This window comes from Crocuta crocuta, unplaced genomic scaffold, assembly GCF_008692635.1.
Source record: "Crocuta crocuta isolate KB4526 unplaced genomic scaffold, BGI_CrCroc_1.0 scaffold1070, whole genome shotgun sequence".
NCBI classification, from domain to species: domain Eukaryota; kingdom Metazoa; phylum Chordata; class Mammalia; order Carnivora; family Hyaenidae; genus Crocuta; species Crocuta crocuta.
In genome coordinates, this window is record NW_027531291.1 from 209,849 (window position 1) to 226,817 (window position 16,969).

At 49.7% G+C, this 16,969-nt stretch overlaps 1 protein-coding gene across 1 annotated transcript; it reads right to left on the reverse strand.

Annotated features, from left to right (window-relative positions):
- Positions 1 to 232: 232 nt before the first annotated feature.
- Positions 233 to 15,660, reverse strand: MYOC (myocilin). The gene is made up of 3 exons (XM_077771496.1): positions 15,069 to 15,660; positions 3,745 to 3,870; positions 233 to 1,563 (listed from the first exon to the last, which is right to left on the reverse strand). Exons 1-3 carry the CDS (start codon positions 15,607 to 15,609, stop codon positions 779 to 781), a joined length of 1,452 nt encoding a protein of 483 aa, XP_077627622.1. The 5' UTR covers positions 15,610 to 15,660; the 3' UTR covers positions 233 to 778.
- Positions 15,661 to 16,969: the final 1,309 nt, after the last annotated feature.

Below are 16,969 nucleotides of genomic sequence, written 5' to 3' on the forward strand. Positions count from 1 at the left end.
GGTGACACCTCAAAACCAGGTGCAAGCGTCTCAGTCACACACGTGCATGCACACACTGGCACACACGCATGCATGCGCACACTTGCATGCATGTAAACACACACACATGCGCACACACCATTAGCATCCAGCAATCACAGCTCCCAACCCAAAATAATTATCTGATGGTTGGAATCTGTACTCTTCTCCTAAGCGAAATATCCCACAAAACTCAAGGAGGATGGCATGTAAGGTCACTTTATTTCCCATGGCAAAGGTTATGTAACACCCACTGGGCAACGCGCGAAGCATTAGAAGCCGACTATGCATATGTTCGGTGCTGGCCACAGGAGCGGTTCCTCCTCTAGAAGTGCCACTTGGTATCGTGGCTTATGGGAACCATGCAACATGCAGGGAATGACCCTGGATGCCACACAGGGTGAGCTGTTCTGCGCAAACCCTTCTCCAAGCATACCCTCTTTTAGCCAGTGAGGGCCTTATAATATAAAGAAGCTTTGTAGACTACTATGCATTAGAGCTTTTGCCTCAGATCACTACCAAACTTGAACCGTTTTGATTCAACAGCCCTGTGAAACCTGACAGAAGAATATGTATCGTGCAACCATCTAAATCCCCCAGTGGCTATTTCCACACAGACGTGGTGATGATGCACATTCTTTTGGATTAGGAATGAAAGCTTAGAAAGCAGAGAAAAGCTGTGTGGGCTTCGGCTAGCTGGCTGTCTCCTCAGGATCCCTACACATCATCTCCCATTGCCTTTCCTGATGGGGAAGGCTTTTCACATCTTGGAGAGCCTGACATCATAGGTGACCATGTTGAAGTTGTCCCAGGCAAAGAGCTGCTTCTCCAGGGGGTTATAATCCACCATGCTGCTGTACTTGTAGTGGTTCTTGAAGGGGATGGTCAGGGCCCTGCTGCGCCCTGTGCCAGTGTCATATGCAAAGTTGATGGTGGCATCGGGTGACGAGTAGCTGCTGACAGTGTACAAGTGGCCGCAGATGATGAAGGCATTGGCCACTGACTGCTTTCGGATGTTAGTCTCCCACGTTTGTCCAAGTTCCAGACTCTCTGGGTTCAGTTTGGAGAGGACAATGGCGCCTTTGGCCTCCTGGGTGCTGTAGATGACCCAGAGGCCTGTCTCGTCCACAGCCAGGTCAATGTCCGTGTAGCCACCCCAGGAATACGGGAACTGCCCGTGGTAGCCTGCCCCAGGGATTTCCTTCTCAGCCTTCATTGTCTCGGTGTTGAGCTCGTATCTGATCACAGTTCTGGACTCAGCACCCTGGAAGTAGAGGCTCCCCTGGTATATGACAGCACCCGTGCTTTCCAGCGGCCTGGGTAGCATGTGGACTTTGGAAGGGTAGCCCTGCAGGAACTGGCTGCTGAGGTCGTACTCGAATACCTGGCGGATGTCCGTGCCCACGGTGTCAATCCTCCACGTGGTCTCCTGCGTGTAGGGATAGACGGGCTTTGGGTCTCTCATCCACACGCCGTACTTGCCCGTGATTGTTTCAGCTCTTCTCAGGGTGCGCGGCTCCCCTACCCAAACCAGTTCTCCGCATCCTGGTGAATTAAAGACAAAACAAAACATAAAACGCCTTTCAGTCACCTTCCCACCATGTGGAAGTGGTAAAAGCCAGAACCCTGGAGACAGAGCATCTGGGCTTAAATTCAGGTTCTTCCACGGCACCGGGGGGGGTTCAGTCAGTTAGGCATACAACTTACGATTTTGGCTCAGTTTTGTGAGTTCGAGCCCCATGTCAGGATCTGTGCTGACATCTCAGAGCCTGCTTGGGATTCTCTCTCTGCCCCTCCCCTGCTTACACACTCTCTGTCTTTCTCAAAAATAAATTATAAATTTAAAACTTTCAAATTCGGTCTCTGCTATCTGCTTGCTCTGTGACTTTCAAGTCCCTCATCCCCCTCCACCTTGGCTTTCTCACTTGTAAAAGGGGATATTGTTTTGGGTAGGAGAGATGTTGTAAATTTTAAATGTGATTATACATGTTGGGTACTTGGTTTGGGGTAAATGCCCAGTAAATATTATGTGATCAGTATGTCGTATGAATTGAACTCCTCCCTATCAGTTGTAAAGATGAAGGCTGCACAGAGGGTTTCACACTGTGTTTCTGATATTTGATTTAAGCTGGGTGGGAACTCATGGGCATTCATCATACTACTGTTTATGACTTTCATATCTGATTTACCTCATTCTAAAAAAATGAAACAATGGGCACCTGGGTGGCTCAGTCGGTTAAGCGTCTGACTTCAGTTCAAGCCATGATCTCATGGTTCGTGAGTTCGACCCCGCATCAGGCTCTGTGCTGACAGCTCAGAGCCTGGAGCCTGCTTCGGATTCTGTGTCTCCCTCTCTCTCTGCTCCTCCCCTGCTCATGCTTTGTCTCTCCTTCAAAAATAAAAATCCTCCCAAATTTTTAAATAAAAAAGAAACAAAAATCAAGTCATAACAATAAACTCTATAAAACCAAGTTGTTCAAGCCCTAACCAATGGACCACATAGTTCAGGCACCATTTAAATACAATAAAACCTGAACATAATTATTTAAATGTAGCGAATAGGGGGCGCCTGGGTGGCTTAGTCGGTTAAGCGTCCGACTTTCGCTTAGGTCATGATCTCGCGGTTTGTGGGTTCGAGCCCCGCGTCGGGCTCTGTGCTGACTGCCAGCTCAGAGCCTGGAGCCTGTTTCAGTCTGCGACTCCCTCTCTCTCTGACCCTCCCCTGTTCACGCTGTCTCTCTCTCTCTCCTAGAAATAAAAAAAATTAAAAAAAAAAATAAATAAATAAATGTAGCGAATAGACGGTTGAAAACTTAGATTTAGTGGAAATAAAGGCAACAGATCTCTGTACTTTTTCCAAGGTCTTTGTAGAAAATGGGAAGTCTTTGCTGCTCATGTCTCAGGGAACCATATTTTGAAAATTTCAAAACTTCCCACCACTGCACATGCTCCTCTGCTTGGAATAATTGTCAATAACACAGATAGTCATAGTTTCTGAAAACCATGGTCTTTGCCTTAAAGTCAGGCTTTCAGGGAACACTTTTGAGAGGGGCAATTCCTCAGTACCCAAAGTTCAGAAAAGGTACCTTTAGTAACAAGAGTATGTGCTGAGATGGTGTGTGCTGTCATCTGGCCCTAAGATAAAGATATGAAGAATCTACTAAAAATAACTAATTTGGGGTGCCTGGGTGGCTCAGTCTGTTAAGCATCCAACTCTGGCTCTGGTCATGATCTCATGTCTGATGAGTTCAAGCCCTGTGTCGGGCTCTGTGCTGATGGCTCAGAGCCTGGAGCCTGCTTCGGATTCTGTGTCTCCCTCTCTTTCTGCCATTCCCCTACCCATGTTCTGTCTGTCTGTCTCTCTCAAAAATAAACATTAAAAAACTTTTTTAATAAAAAAAGTAATTCTACGTGGCTATCAAGTGGGTGAAATAAACGTATCTCTCACCCTCTCTCCACCCCCTCACCCTGCAAGCCTCCACTCTCTGCAGCTCAGTTGAGCCCACCATCCCCACATGGGTGATGAGATCAGGGCTTCGTTAGGGAAAGGCTGACTTCCACCCAGCATGCCTTGGAAAGGGAGCAGAGAGGGGGTCTTCCTCTCCCCCTTTCCACCTCTCTGCCAGGGCTTACTGGTGGTCTGGGTTCACCAACTCTGAACACAGAAGTAGTCACAGATAAAGACCATCCATGTGTGTACAAAAGGGAAGAAATTTAATTTTATACCAGGGTCTCCCTCTTCACTCCTGGGATGGCCAGATGGGCTCTCCTTTAGGATCCGGGAAGCAGGAACCTCAGTTAACTCTGACTTCAGTTCCTGGAAGTTCACGGCCTCCACGTTCCATTTAGAAACTATATTAAAAGAAAGAGACAAACTCATACTATGAGGAAAAATGGCCCAAAGACTATGTTGAGGATGGTATTTAAATAGACTTTTAGAGGCAAACCATGAGAGACTCTTGAATACTGAGAACAAACTGAGGGCTGGTGGGGGTGGAGGAGAAGGGAAGGGGGTGATGGGCATGGAGGAGGGCACTTGTTGGGAGGAGCACTGGGTGTTATATGGAAACCAACTTGACAATAAACTATAAAGGGAAAAAATAGGCTTTTAGAGATATGATGATTGAAACTTGTTTTAAGAATAAATACGTAGGGGCGCTTGGCTGGCTCAGTCAGAGGGCATGTGACTCTTGATCTCGACTCATGAGTTTGAGCCCCATGCTGGGTGTAGAGATTAATTAAACAAATAAAGCTTGGGGCACCTAGGTGGCTCAGTTGGTTGAGTGTATGACTTTGGCTCAGGTCATGGTATCACAGTTCATGGGTTCAAGCCCCACATTGGGCTCTGTGCTAATAGCTCGGAGCCTGGAGCCTGCTTCAGATTCTGTGTCTCTGCCCCTCCCCCCTCTTTCTCTCTCTCTCAAAACTAAATAAAAATTAAATTTTTAAATAAATAAAACTTTAAAAAGAGATGATAAGTGACGCTTGGGTAGCTCAGTCGGTTAAGTTTCCTAGTTTTGGTTTCGGCTCAGGTCATGATCCTAGAGTCATGGGACTGAGCCCCTGTGTCAGGCTCTGCGCTGACCGTGGACCCTACTTAAGATTCTCTCTCTGTCTGTCCCTCTCCTCTACTCACACCCCACTCACACTCTCTTTCTTTCTCCTCTAAAACATAATAATAATTGTGTAGTGTTGGGGGAGGATAAACAAAATCGGACTGTTGGAACTGGGGTTCACGTTGTTCCCTCCACTCTCATGAATGTTTGGAAGTTTTCCATGTCTCACAAATAATACATTGCAGAGCAACATGCCTAGCACGGAGTAGGATAATCAAAATAAAATAAAGTAAATTCACACCCGTTAAAATAATTCCCACTAGAGGGTCTAATTTATGAGCAGGTGAGGTGTGATTTCAAGATACTGAGAGGGTCCTTAGCATTTTCTGGGACGCCTGAATTTCAACAATTAACAATTCCCAGCATGACATAAGGTTCTTCCTTGTCATAATGCAAACGTTCCTATAGGAAGCAATACATGCAGCTTTACACACTCAATTGACATATGCGGTCAGATCCCTTTGTGAGACCAGTTTTGGACCAGGAGAAAGTGTGCAGGGTTCCTATAGGAATTCACGGGCAGGGGTTGCCCGTAGAGAAGGGAAGGGGTATGGGAGACACGGGCAAGACCTGAAGTTACCACACCGTGTCACACACTGCTACTCTGGGTTAGGATTCGGATTACACGGGAGTCCTTGAATACAACGAGAAAGCAGCAGCCGTGAGGACCAGGCTTAGCTGTTTTCAGTAGGTTTATGATGCAGGTGTCGGGAGGCTGACAGATAGGGAGCTGATTGCTGGTGAAACGACCGTTATACTTGCTGATCCTAAGGGGCGTGCACTATAGGGGCCACATGGGGAAGCACCAGGGGTCACTCAGGAGACAGAGGGACAGGAGCAAGAGCCTTTATTTCTTTTTCCTGTGGGACCGCATGAGTGGGGCTAGGTAAACAGGCTTAGGATTGACTGCTGTGAATAATTTCAGCAGGCCCTGGGGCATAGGGACCATCCCTACCTGTCTGGTACCTGGCTCTGAGATGAGGGAGGTGGACAGTGGCCTTGAGTGTGATCACTGATAGAGGCAGGGTGGGCTGTGGATGCTGGATTGGTGGGTTTGCATGTGAAAGACAGCAAGTGCTGTCTCCAGGAATCGGCTAACCCTGCGAGGCCTAGGCATCAAAGCCCCAGAATAAAATGCTTAGAATATTGGCCTGTGCTCTTGCTGGCCATCTCAGTCAGTTCGGGGACCCTGGGGTCACCACCCCACTCAGGGTTCCCATGCCATTGTCCATGAGGGCAGTTGGTAAGGTGCCTGGGGCTGGGCTCCTGCATAGCCGAGAGGGTCAGGCAGACATTCTGTCTTCCGTCACTTGTTAGCTCACATTGCCTCTCAGACAACAGAATGCTCAGCCCTTCTGGCTCCGCCACATTTCATCAGTGTTAAGCCACACATTCTTTCCCATGATCACATGTCTGGCCTCAGGTGCCTCTTACAGTCGATGGTACTTAGCTTTGGTGAACGATGGTACAGAAGGAGGTAGAGAACATTTCCCATCCTGCCTAGAAGCTCTCAGGCTTGGGGCGCCTGGGGGCTCAGTTGGTTGATTTCAGCTTAGGTCATGATCTCACGGTTTGTGAGTTCGGGCCCCGCCATGGGCTCTGTGCTGACAGCCTGGAGCCTGCTTGGGATTCTCTCTCTCCCTCTCTCTTTGCCCCTCCCCAACTCGGGTGCATGCACATGCATGCATGCTCCCTCTCTCTCATTTAAAATAAATAAATAAACTTAAAAAAAGCTCTCAGGATTGTGAGGGGCCACGTAACTGAGCCAGCCCATGCTCCAGCTGCCACCTGCCATGCTCTCTGCAGACCTGTGACTGTCCTGAGGGCCTGCGTCGTCCTCATTCCACCCCCCTCCCCCATGCCTCCCAGTCCAGAGTGGGCTACGTGAGCACTTAAGACCCTTAAACCAAACCGTGTGGCCAGCTGAGGGCATCCTGGCTATGCAGCCCAGATTTAAGGGGCGAGTGGGGGCACCCCCAAGGCCATGGCAGGCCTTCAGCCTCCGCAGGCTCAGGGAGCTGTCCGTCATCTAAAGAGCAAGCCCTCTGGAGCACCTGGCACTACAAGGTTGTGCTAGGAGTGGAGACAAAGGGTGAATTTCGGAATGTAGTTGATCCATGGTCCTCTTGAGAAATTCATGGTCTGGCTGAGGAGTCCCATGGCTTCACTCCCGGCTGCTTTGGGCAAAAGGACCACTTGGACAACACGAATGTCCCTGCAAAGGTCCTGGGAAGTGAATTTGGTTCCCCGAATCGCCTTCTGTCTGCCTGAAGATCTGTGGGGGTGAGGAAACTCCTCTGCTTTTCACATGACTGAGTAGGGGAGGGGCAAAGAGAGAGGGAGAGAGAATCCTAAGCAGGCGATCTTGCCTTGACCCAGAAGTGTACCAAGGGCAGAGGCGATTCACTAGCTCACATGTATTTTTCCTAGACTGACTCGGGGACCATCACCAGCCACTCCTTCCTGCCCAGGGCTGGTGCCCCCCACACCTGAGCCAGGGAATGGGTGCTGCGCTGTGTGCAGCGCGGTAGGGGAGCGGGGGTCCAAGGTTCCCTGCTCTTTGGTGTTTCCCGGAAAAGATAAGAGTGAGGAACCTCTTCCTCTTCAAGGGGAAGGGGCGAGCAGAGCGGGCTGCAACTCTCCCTGCTTCCTGGAGCGCAGGCCTCCCTGCTCTTCGTCTGCCTCTCCCATCCCCACCCCTGCTCTTAGGCCTGAAACACAGCAACAGAGCCTTGACTCCTGGCCATCAGGAGCACCCCCCACTCTCGCCCTGACTGCCGGACCTCTCACACTGAGCAGAGGCAACCGCTGGCAGGGCACTTTCTCAAAACCAGCAAACTCCCTGAGGTGAGCTGTTTTCTTTCCCTTTGTACCTGCCCATGGACCATCATGGACCATCCCCCAGAATAATTCCAGCTTCTTCATTGTTTTAGTTAATTCTGAGAACACTGGAGCTAGTTTAGGCAATGTGGGGTGAGAGAGAAGTACTGCAGTGGCAGCTGTACAAAACTTCTCGAGAATTCCCTTGTCCCACCCCAGGTCCCCGCCCCTTGGGCTCCAGGAACCACAGTTACCATGCTAGGGCTGCCGTGAGCCACGCCTCCCCTGTGCCGGCCCCTTCTTCTGTGCACCTGGGCACAGTGTCTTATTCTGTGAACGTGGCTGGGGTGATCACACAGCACAGTGACTTCCTGAGAAACAGACCTATGCTGAGAAAAGTAAAGGCACACACCTGCCAGTCAATGAGAAGAAAATTAAGAAAAAGGCTTTGCGGAAAGAGATGATTAACAGGTATTTATAGCTGTTTCCACATTTCAGTGCAGTTTCATATAAATTATTTATGTGATCTGATACCTTCACAGTTTTGAAAAACTGGAATAAGGCAGTAGGACTGCAGAGTGCTCCTAATTTAATTATTGCCACCACTTATTACGAGCCCGGCACTGTGCTAGGAGCTTGCTGTCGTTACCTCTATTCCACATAAAGGTCCTGATGTGGACGTTATTCTCTTCATTTTGCAGAAGAGGAAACTGAGGCACAGAGAGGTTAAGTAACTTGCCCAAGGTCACACAGCTGGTTAGTGGTGGGACTGGGAGTTAAACCTGTGTCTGCCAAGGTCATGGCAGTTGTGAACCTTTCCACTTAGCAGTGGGGAGATTGGTCAGTTATCAATTAATCGCCCCTCAGTGACGAACGCATGCTTGCATATGTGCCTTCTGAAAAAAAGACATTTCTCCTTTCAAGTGAGCACAACGTCAGGCTTTCTCAGTAGAGCGTAATGGGGGGACATTGTGGGAGGAAGATGGAGGCGGTGTGGGAGGGAGGCTACTTGGCTGTGTGTGTGTGAGGACATATGGTGGAGCCGTGCCCCAGCTGTTCCTCTGTGACGTTGCAGCCTTGGCCCGGCCATGACCTTCCCACATCCCTATCAATGCGGACCCCAGAGTCCCTGTGCAGGGACCCCGTGCTCTGCCAGCCTCCTCTGCAAGCCCCCAGCCAGCTCCACAGCTGTCCCTGACTCCAGTGCGCCCACACTGCACGTCGGGAGGCGGTGCTCTGGCTGCAGTCTGGGCAAAGTGGCCAGCTCCTCTGCTATCCCATGGGCTGGACCTCACCTTCTTCTGTGAGGCCTGACTCCTTCCAAGTTTGTCCTTTTTCTGGGACTTTCCCTCAGTCCTAGGGTGCCAGGTAGAGTTTACTTACATAGCTCATATTGTGTTTTCATTCTACCTAATTCTTTATATTAAGAGACCCTGGTGGGAGTGCCTAGATGGCTCAGTCAGTTAAACGTCAGACTTCTGCTCAGGCCATGACGTCATGGTTCGTGGGTTCGAGCCCCTGCATAGGGCTCTGTGCTGACAGCTCAGAGCCTGGAGCCTGCTTCGGATTCTGTGTCTCCCTCTCTCTCTGCCCCTCCCCTGCTCACACTCTGTCTCTCTCTCTCTCTAAAATAAACACTAAAAAAATCAAGCATCTGACCCTTGATTTCAGCTCAGGTCATGATCTCACAGTGGCGAGTTCCAGTCGGTAGTCAGGTTCCAAGCTGAGCGTGGAGCCTGCTTGGGATTCTCTCCCTCCCCTTCTCTCTGCCCTTCCCCCACTAATTCTCTGTCTCTCTGTCGNAAAATAAACATTAAAAAAATCAAGCATCTGACCCTTGATTTCAGCTCAGGTCATGATCTCACAGTGGCGAGTTCCAGTCGGTAGTCAGGTTCCAAGCTGAGCGTGGAGCCTGCTTGGGATTCTCTCCCTCCCCTTCTCTCTGCCCTTCCCCCACTAATTCTCTGTCTCTCTGTCGCTCTCTCTCAAACATATAAAAATAAATAAATACATAAAAACTTAAGAAAAAACCTAAAAGGCCATGATTTAATGGCAGTGCAGTGTCTATGCCCTGACTGGACCAGACCCGGACCTGAGGCTTTTCCAGTAGCCTCAGACAAGCCACTCAGAGCTGAGGGGACCCACTCCTGGAGCCCAGCTCACATGCCAGCGGGGTGCACAGAGTTCCCCGCGGGGCACCGGGGAGCCCAGCCTTCTCACCGGCTGCCAAGGAAGCGGTGGCCTGGGGCCTGGCTTTCCAGGCCTTTCCTGGTCCCACCAAGGCCCTCACAGCTCTGCACAGAGGGTCGTTTTCTTCCTCCCCCTCGCTCCTCCCTCTCCCTGCCACCGCATCTCTCTGCCCTACCCCCACACCTCTCCTCGCTTGTTGCTGGAACCACACCTCACTTGCTTTCTTAGCAGTAAACAAGAACCACAGTGAAGCATTAAGTAAGGGAATGGCTTCCAGAATGATGACAAGGCCCTTTCTCAGTTGGCAGGTGGGACGGCTGGATGACAAGTCTGCTGGCTGCCTCTCGGTTGTTTCCGCCAGGAGCACTTGGCGATGATGTGCTCCCAGAGCAGAACTGTCTGGCGTGAGGACAGAGCCTGTGGGACAGGATGCATGGCCCAGAGGCTGGGAAGCCACCATGTGAAGGAGCCTGGACTGGGCCCGAGTCGTAGCTTCCGAGTTTGAGCCTGCCATGTACCTACCAGCTATGTGACTTTGGGCAAGTTACTCTACCTCTCTGAGCCTCAGTATTTATTCTTAGCTCAAACTATAAGTGAAATGACCTCGATAAAAATGTGTCAAAAATCAAAATTGCTCTGGAATGTTGAACAATCGCTCATATTTCTTTCTTTCTTTTTTTAATTTTTTTTTTAAATGTTTTATTTATTTCTAGGAGAGAGAGAGAGACAGCGTGAGCAGGGGAGGGTCAGAGAGAGAGGGAGACACAGACTCTGAAATAGGCTCCAGGCTCTGAGCTGGCAGTCAGCACAGAGCCCGACACGGGGCTCGAACCCACGAACCGCGAGATCATGACCTAAGCGAAAGTCAGACGCTTAACCGACTAAGCCACCCAGGCGCCCCCAATCGCTCATATTTCATTCTGAATATGGGGAGCAAACAAAAAGAGGTTATGAAAATATTAAGGGCTGTATTGTATCCAATAGCTAAAGATTTGTAGGGCTTTTATTTGTTTGTTTCTCTTCAGTCCTTCCGTGGTTGAAAAGTTCATGCCTATTGCAAAATTTGGGGAACTCTCCGCATACTCTGCCCTTTCTCCTGTACCTCTACTTTGCAGACACGTTCTAGGGAGCTTACCCTAGAAACTCCCAGGAAAGCGAAGCTTCTGCAGACTAATGTCCCAGGTGTCGTGCCAACATGAACTGTCTCTGGGATCACTGTGTATGACACAAATGTTATGTCCACATAAACATTACAATCACCGAATGACGTTTTAAAACAGTGGGGCAACTCAGGCACAAGTGGCCCTTTGCCGTTACGATGCATTTATCGCAGGTTCACGGTGCTGGCTGCCCACCCCGCTACCTCTAATCTGCGTGGTCACCCCCACCGCGGAGTGCTCTCTGTGGCCTTTGCCTTGAACACCTCCGGTGCCCCTCCTTCATCTCCTGCCCACGTTTTCCCAGCCGTCACCGTGGCAACCTGTGTGTGCAGGTGTCTTGGGTCAGGACCTGGCCTCAGCTGCCCCGCCCCGGCTTCTCTGACTCTGTGTCTCTGACTCTGATCCCTTCGTGGGATCCCGGAATGAATGCTCCCTTCCTCGGCTACATTCTTTTTTTTTTTTTTTAATGTTTATTCATTTTTGAGAGAGAGAGAGTTCAGGGGACAGAGAGAATCCTAACCCAAGGAGGCTCTTTGCTGTCAGCACAGAGCCTGACGCGGGGCTCAAACTCTCCTACCGTGAGATCATGACCTGAGCTGAAGTCAGGCTGAACCACCCAGGCGCCCCCCTCTCTGCCTCATTTTACACAGCTCCCTGGCAGGACTTTGTGAGATGGAGCCTCTACCACCTACCGTGGGGACCCACCAGAGAAAGTCCCCCCTTCCTTATGGGCTCCCCTTCCTTCCCTGACTCACTCTCCCCTGCCCCTGATTCATGATCTCCCTGGGATCACCACCCATGTAAGTCACTGCACACAAACCCCGAGCCCAGACTTCTCTCCGGGAGGAATAGTCTGAAGCAGACACAGAGTAAAGGGAAAAGTGGGCTTCTCTAGCGACACTAATAACTGATTCTGACGGATCTTGTGGTGGTCTGTGTTTTTCTCTTGGGCTTATTTAATAGGTTTTCAGACATTTTGCTGCAAAATTATTACTACATAATCATATATATACTATCTCAACTCTCTCTCTCTCTCTCACACACACACACACACGAACAAGTGATTTCTGTGATTCTAATGAGATCTTTTTCTATGTAACAATTACACCATACTGACCGTGGCGTGACAGTCTGGATGACTGGCAGAGGAAGAAAAGTCCACCTTCTGTGGCCTCCCTGGGCTGGCCTCCCACAGCCTCTCCTGCCCTTGGCCTCAGCTCTTGCTGCCCCTACATCAGGCACACCCACAGTTTAACTCTCGCTGCCCAGAAAGCCCTTTACCCTCAAATCCAGGACTTCGAAGCCCATCTTTGGTTCCAAACATTTCTTTCCCTGATGTTTAAAACTTTTTTTTTAATATTTTTTATTTATTTCTAGGACAGAGAGAGATAGAGACAGTGTGAGCAGGGGAGGGCCAGAGAGAGAGGGAGTCACAGACTCTGAAACAGGCTCCAGGCTCTGAGCTGGCAGTCAGCACAGAGCCTGACGCGGGGCTCGAACCCATGAACTGCGAGACCATGACCTAAGCGAAAGTCAGACGCTTAACTGACTAAGCCACCCAGGCGCCCCTCTTTCCCTGATGTTTAAATGCAACCTTCCTGTCTTTTACCGTTAGGTTCTATAAACCAGGGGTCACCTCAGGGTCCCGAAGGACCACTGGACCTTGGGAAGGGGAGGAACTGAATTCAAGCTTTGGCTCTGCCTTTAGCTGGCTAGGTGGCCATGGACCAGCTCTGGGCTTCAGTTTTCACATCTGCACAAATGAGCCAGTGGATCAGACACTTTCCAGGCTACTTTTGCAGCTCTATGTTCTTGTGCTAATGTAATTTTCTTCTTGTGAAAAAAATCCCACTGCTAAAAGAGATTCCAAGCTCAGAGTTCACTCTAATGGGCTGTTGTGTTTATTTCGAAAGTAAAGTAGCTGGAAAAAATAAAAAGAAACGTTAAATTAGAGAGCACATCTAATAAATTCCCTAAGGCTTGTTAAGTGACCACAGGACAATAAAAAGACCAAAGTGTTGCCTCTGTTTATACACACACACACACACACACACACACACACACACACGGGTTTTTGTTGAGAAGGTGACTCCATTCTTGTAACAGTCTGAAATAAGCAATGCTTCATAATGTTCCTATTAATATTGATTCTTTTATTTGTGCTCAAAGACTCGAGTTTAGCAAATTTTAGTATGACCACTGGTCACCGTGCAACCCGGGGTCCTTGGGGTCTTATTCCCTTTTGTTGTAAAATTTAGAATCAAATCTCTTCCAACTACAGCAATACGGGGTCTTTAAAAACCCTTTCTACCTTAGAGTTATTTCCTTTGAGCCCCACTAACATCCTTCACGGTAGGAATTCCCATTACCACGTAAGGGGTAAGAAGTTAAGGCGCAGAGGTTGAAGGACTTGCTCAAGGTCACACCCAGGCGCTGATGCCTGGATTTGTCAGTCTCGCTTATTTGCGGACTTCAACTTTCATGTAGAAAGCCTTTTTAGAAAATAGCTTCCCATCGTTTTATTTTGATGATCTCTAAGCCTTTTGAAAAGTTGAAAGAATCGTACAATAAGTGCCCCCCCCACCTCCACGTGCGATTCATGGAGAGTCACTGATTGTTAAAACTTTGCTACATTTGTTTTACCTTTCTGTCATGCTTTCCATATTTACAGCTTTTTTTTTTTTTTTTTTATTTCTAGGAGAGAGAGAGAGACAGCGTGAGCAGGGAGGGTCAGAGAGAGAGGGAATCACAGACTCCGAAACAGCTCCAGGCTCTGAGCTGGCAGTCAGCACAGAGCCCGACGCGGGGCTCGAACCCACGAACCGCGAGATCATGACCCAAGCGAAAGTCGGACGCTTAACCGACTAAGCCACCCAGGCGCCCCATATTTACAGCTTTTGCTGCACTGCGCAAAAGGAAATTGCAGCCACTCTGACACCTTTCCCCCTAAGTACTGGAGTATGTATCTCCTTGGAAGACATTTTCCATAACCACCACACCATCTCTCACCCAAGACACTGAGCAGTCATCAGTAGCATGACCGAATAAGCAATCTATGTTCAAATTTCCTCAGTGATTCCAAGCCTGTCCCTTGTAGCTTTTTTCCTCCTGGAGGTAGGAGCCAATCCAAAGCCAGGCACTGCATTTGGCCACCACGTCTCTTTAGCCTCCTTTAATCTAGAACAAGCCACCCCTCCTGTCTTTCTTGATGGTGACATCTCTGAATAGTCTGGACTAACTGTCTTACAACTGGATTTGCTTGCTTGTTGCCTCCTGATTAGGAATCTTATCAAACAGGGGGTATCTGGGAGCACAGCTGCACAGACAGTGACACAAATACTATCTTCCCAACCAAAGGGGAGAGTGTGTCCTGTTACAGCGAATGCTCACGGACTCACCTCAAGCAGGGACCAGGATGAACAGGCGAGTATCTCAATTAGAGCCACCTCAAGGAGGTGTCTGGTTACTTAAAAACAGGGGTCCTCGGATTGAGCAAAGAGCCGGAAAATTTGCAAAAACAGCATATTGAGGAACCGAACAAAGGGTTGCCACCTCTTTATTTTTCCAAGAAAGGACATTAAAAAAACCCAGCATCTATCATGATTTCATAACTCGATGGTCATTTCATAAATAGAGGTCACTTTAACAGCAAGAGGCAGGAATCACAATCTCCAAACAAAGGTTCACCAAAGAAAGAGTAGGGTTTGTTTGGTTTTTTTTTATGTTTTATTTATTTCTAGGAGAGAGAGAGACAGCGCGAGCAGGGAAGGGTCAGAGAGAGAGAGGGAGACACAGAATCTGAGGCAGGCTCCAGGCTCTGAGCTGGCAGTCAGCACAGAGCCCGACGCGGGGCTCGAACCCACGAACCGCAAGATCATGACCTAAGCGAAAGTCGGACGCTTAACCGACTAAGCCACCCAGGCGCCCCGGAAGAGTAGTTTTCTAAAAAGCCTAGTTGGGAACCTTCTGCTGATCATCTACATATATGGCTCACCTGGTCTCGTATTTCTCATTTTACTGTGACTTTGAGAACCGTCCAGAAGCCACAAGACCTCGGGACCCCTGACTCAAACAGCGTTCCCAGGAGTGAGGTGACTAGTAATCTGTGAGGTTGACTGCTTTGCTCTCCTTCACTGGTCTGCCTCTCGCTGGACAGACGGGAGAGAGGGGAGGGCAACAAAGGCAAGCCTGGGCCACCTGTAACAGGTCCCTGTGAGCCACGCCACCTTCTGGACTCGGGGGGCTCCTCACCCTCCATTCTTACCTTCCCTGGAAGCTGGTGGCACATCCTGAGGGGTGCTGTGGGCCTGGAGACACTGCACCCTCCTCAGCCTTGCCACCTCCTGGTTGCTGTTTTCCAGCCTCTTGGCCAGATCCTCATTCTCCTCCCTCAGTCGCCTCGTCTCTTCCTCCAGAGCTGCCTTGTCCTGGAGGAGGTTGCCGTAAGCGGTCTCCAGCTGTGCTCGCTCCCTTCTCAGGGTGTCCAGCTCCCTCTGCAGCCCCTCCTGGGTCCCCGGGGGCCCAGCAGCCTTGTCCAGGGTCAGCTGGTGGAGGAGGCCCTCCAGGGAGCCGAGGCGGGCTTTGGCGGACTCCAGGTCCGCACGCTGGGCACGGCTGTCTCTCTGCAGCTCCTGGATGGTGGCCGTGGCCTGGCCCTGCTCCGGGCAGCTGGACTCGTTGGGGCTGGCCACGCTGAAGGTGTACTGGCATCGGCCACTCCGGTCATTGGCCTTCCGGAGCTGGGCTGTCCTGGCACCCAAGCCCCATACCAGGCAGGCCACGAGCAGCAGCCGCACAGCTGGCATCTCGGGCCTGCAGCTGCAGTGAGGTGTGGGGACTGGGTGAGGCTTCCCCGGGACGGCTGTCCTGCTCGGTGAGGTGTTTGCACGGGCAGCCCTGCCAGTTCACGCCTGGGCTTCTCAGAGGTTTATATACACTGAGGAGCCCNAGGTGAGTCTGGCTGGGGCCACGCACAGGGGAATTGTTTTCTCACGGCCAGCAAATCTTACAGTATGACATTCCAGAGGTCTGTTTTGAATTTCTTTTAAAAAAGAATGTCTCGCTTTACGCACCCCAGATCCCCCTAATATTCTCCCCACATCCCTACCCTGTTTTGTGCACACACATTCACACAAGCCCACTTCATCCAACAGGAACTACTTGTGTGTCAATTCCAGTAAGGATTTCTTTCCAGTTTGTATTTCCATTTACCCCGCAAACTTTATCAAGATCTGCTCTGTGTCACGAACTGTGACACAGGGGATGCAGATCATTCCTAAGACACAGATCCCCTGTTGCTGTGGCAGTGACAGAGACGATAACAGCCAGCCAGAATACGAGGGCAGCATTTCACTGAGCTCCAGGGAGCAGGGACCCTGTGAAAGCAGTTGGAAGCAGAATTCGTCCCTTTGTCCAAGCTTTACAACAAGTGTGGGTGTGTATTTGAGAGAACTTTCTAATTCTGGTCTCAGCTGACATCAGGCAGCTAAGTCAGTGATAGTCTCTAGACTAATTCTTACCTTGTGTGTTTGCGTGTGTGTGTGTGTGTGTGTGTGTGTGTGTGTGTGTGTGTGTGTGAGAGAGAGAGAGAGAGAGAGAGCGCACACAAAAGCATCTCAAGTCTCATTGATGAAAATCTATGGAACCCTTCTCAGGAAGATGTTTTTGTTGTCGTTGTTTTTAAAGTTTGTGTATTAGTTTTGAAAGAAAAGAGAGAGTGGGAGTGGGAGAGGGGCAGAGAGAGAATCCCGAGCAGACTCTGGACTGTCAGCACAGAGCCCGACACAAGCTCAATCTCAAGAACCTGAGCCGACATCAAGAGTCGGATGCTTAACCAGCTGGGCCATCCATGCCCCCAGGAAGGTGGTTTTAGATGTGTGAAATGTATAGAACAGTGAAAGAAGCACCAGATATTGAAATACTACTATCAAAATATTTTTAAAATGTGAAATATACATGTCCTTCTTTATTAACACTAAAATTAATTTTTTAAAGCAGGCTCCACACCCAATGTGGGGCTTGAACTCACAACCCTGAGATCGAGAAACGTGTGTTCTACCACTGAGCCAGCCACACACCTCATCTTTATTGACATCAAAACCAAGGCTTCTTAGGGGCTCCTGTATGGTTCAACAGGTTAAGTATTTGACTCTTGATCTCAGCTCA

Bases quoted from the DNA above. Each gene is read 5' to 3' on its own strand.
- MYOC (XM_077771496.1), bottom strand. From the start codon at position 15,609: ATGCCAGCTGTGCGGCTGCTGCTCGTGGCCTGCCTGGTATGGGGCTTG. The intron at 3,871-15,068 runs GTAAGAATGGAG...CTTTTAATATAG, and splicing joins GCCACCAGCTTCCAGGGAAG to TTTCTAAATGGAACGTGGAG. The intron at 1,564-3,744 runs GTATAAAATTAA...TTAATTCACCAG, and splicing joins GAGTGAAGAGGGAGACCCTG to GATGCGGAGAACTGGTTTGG.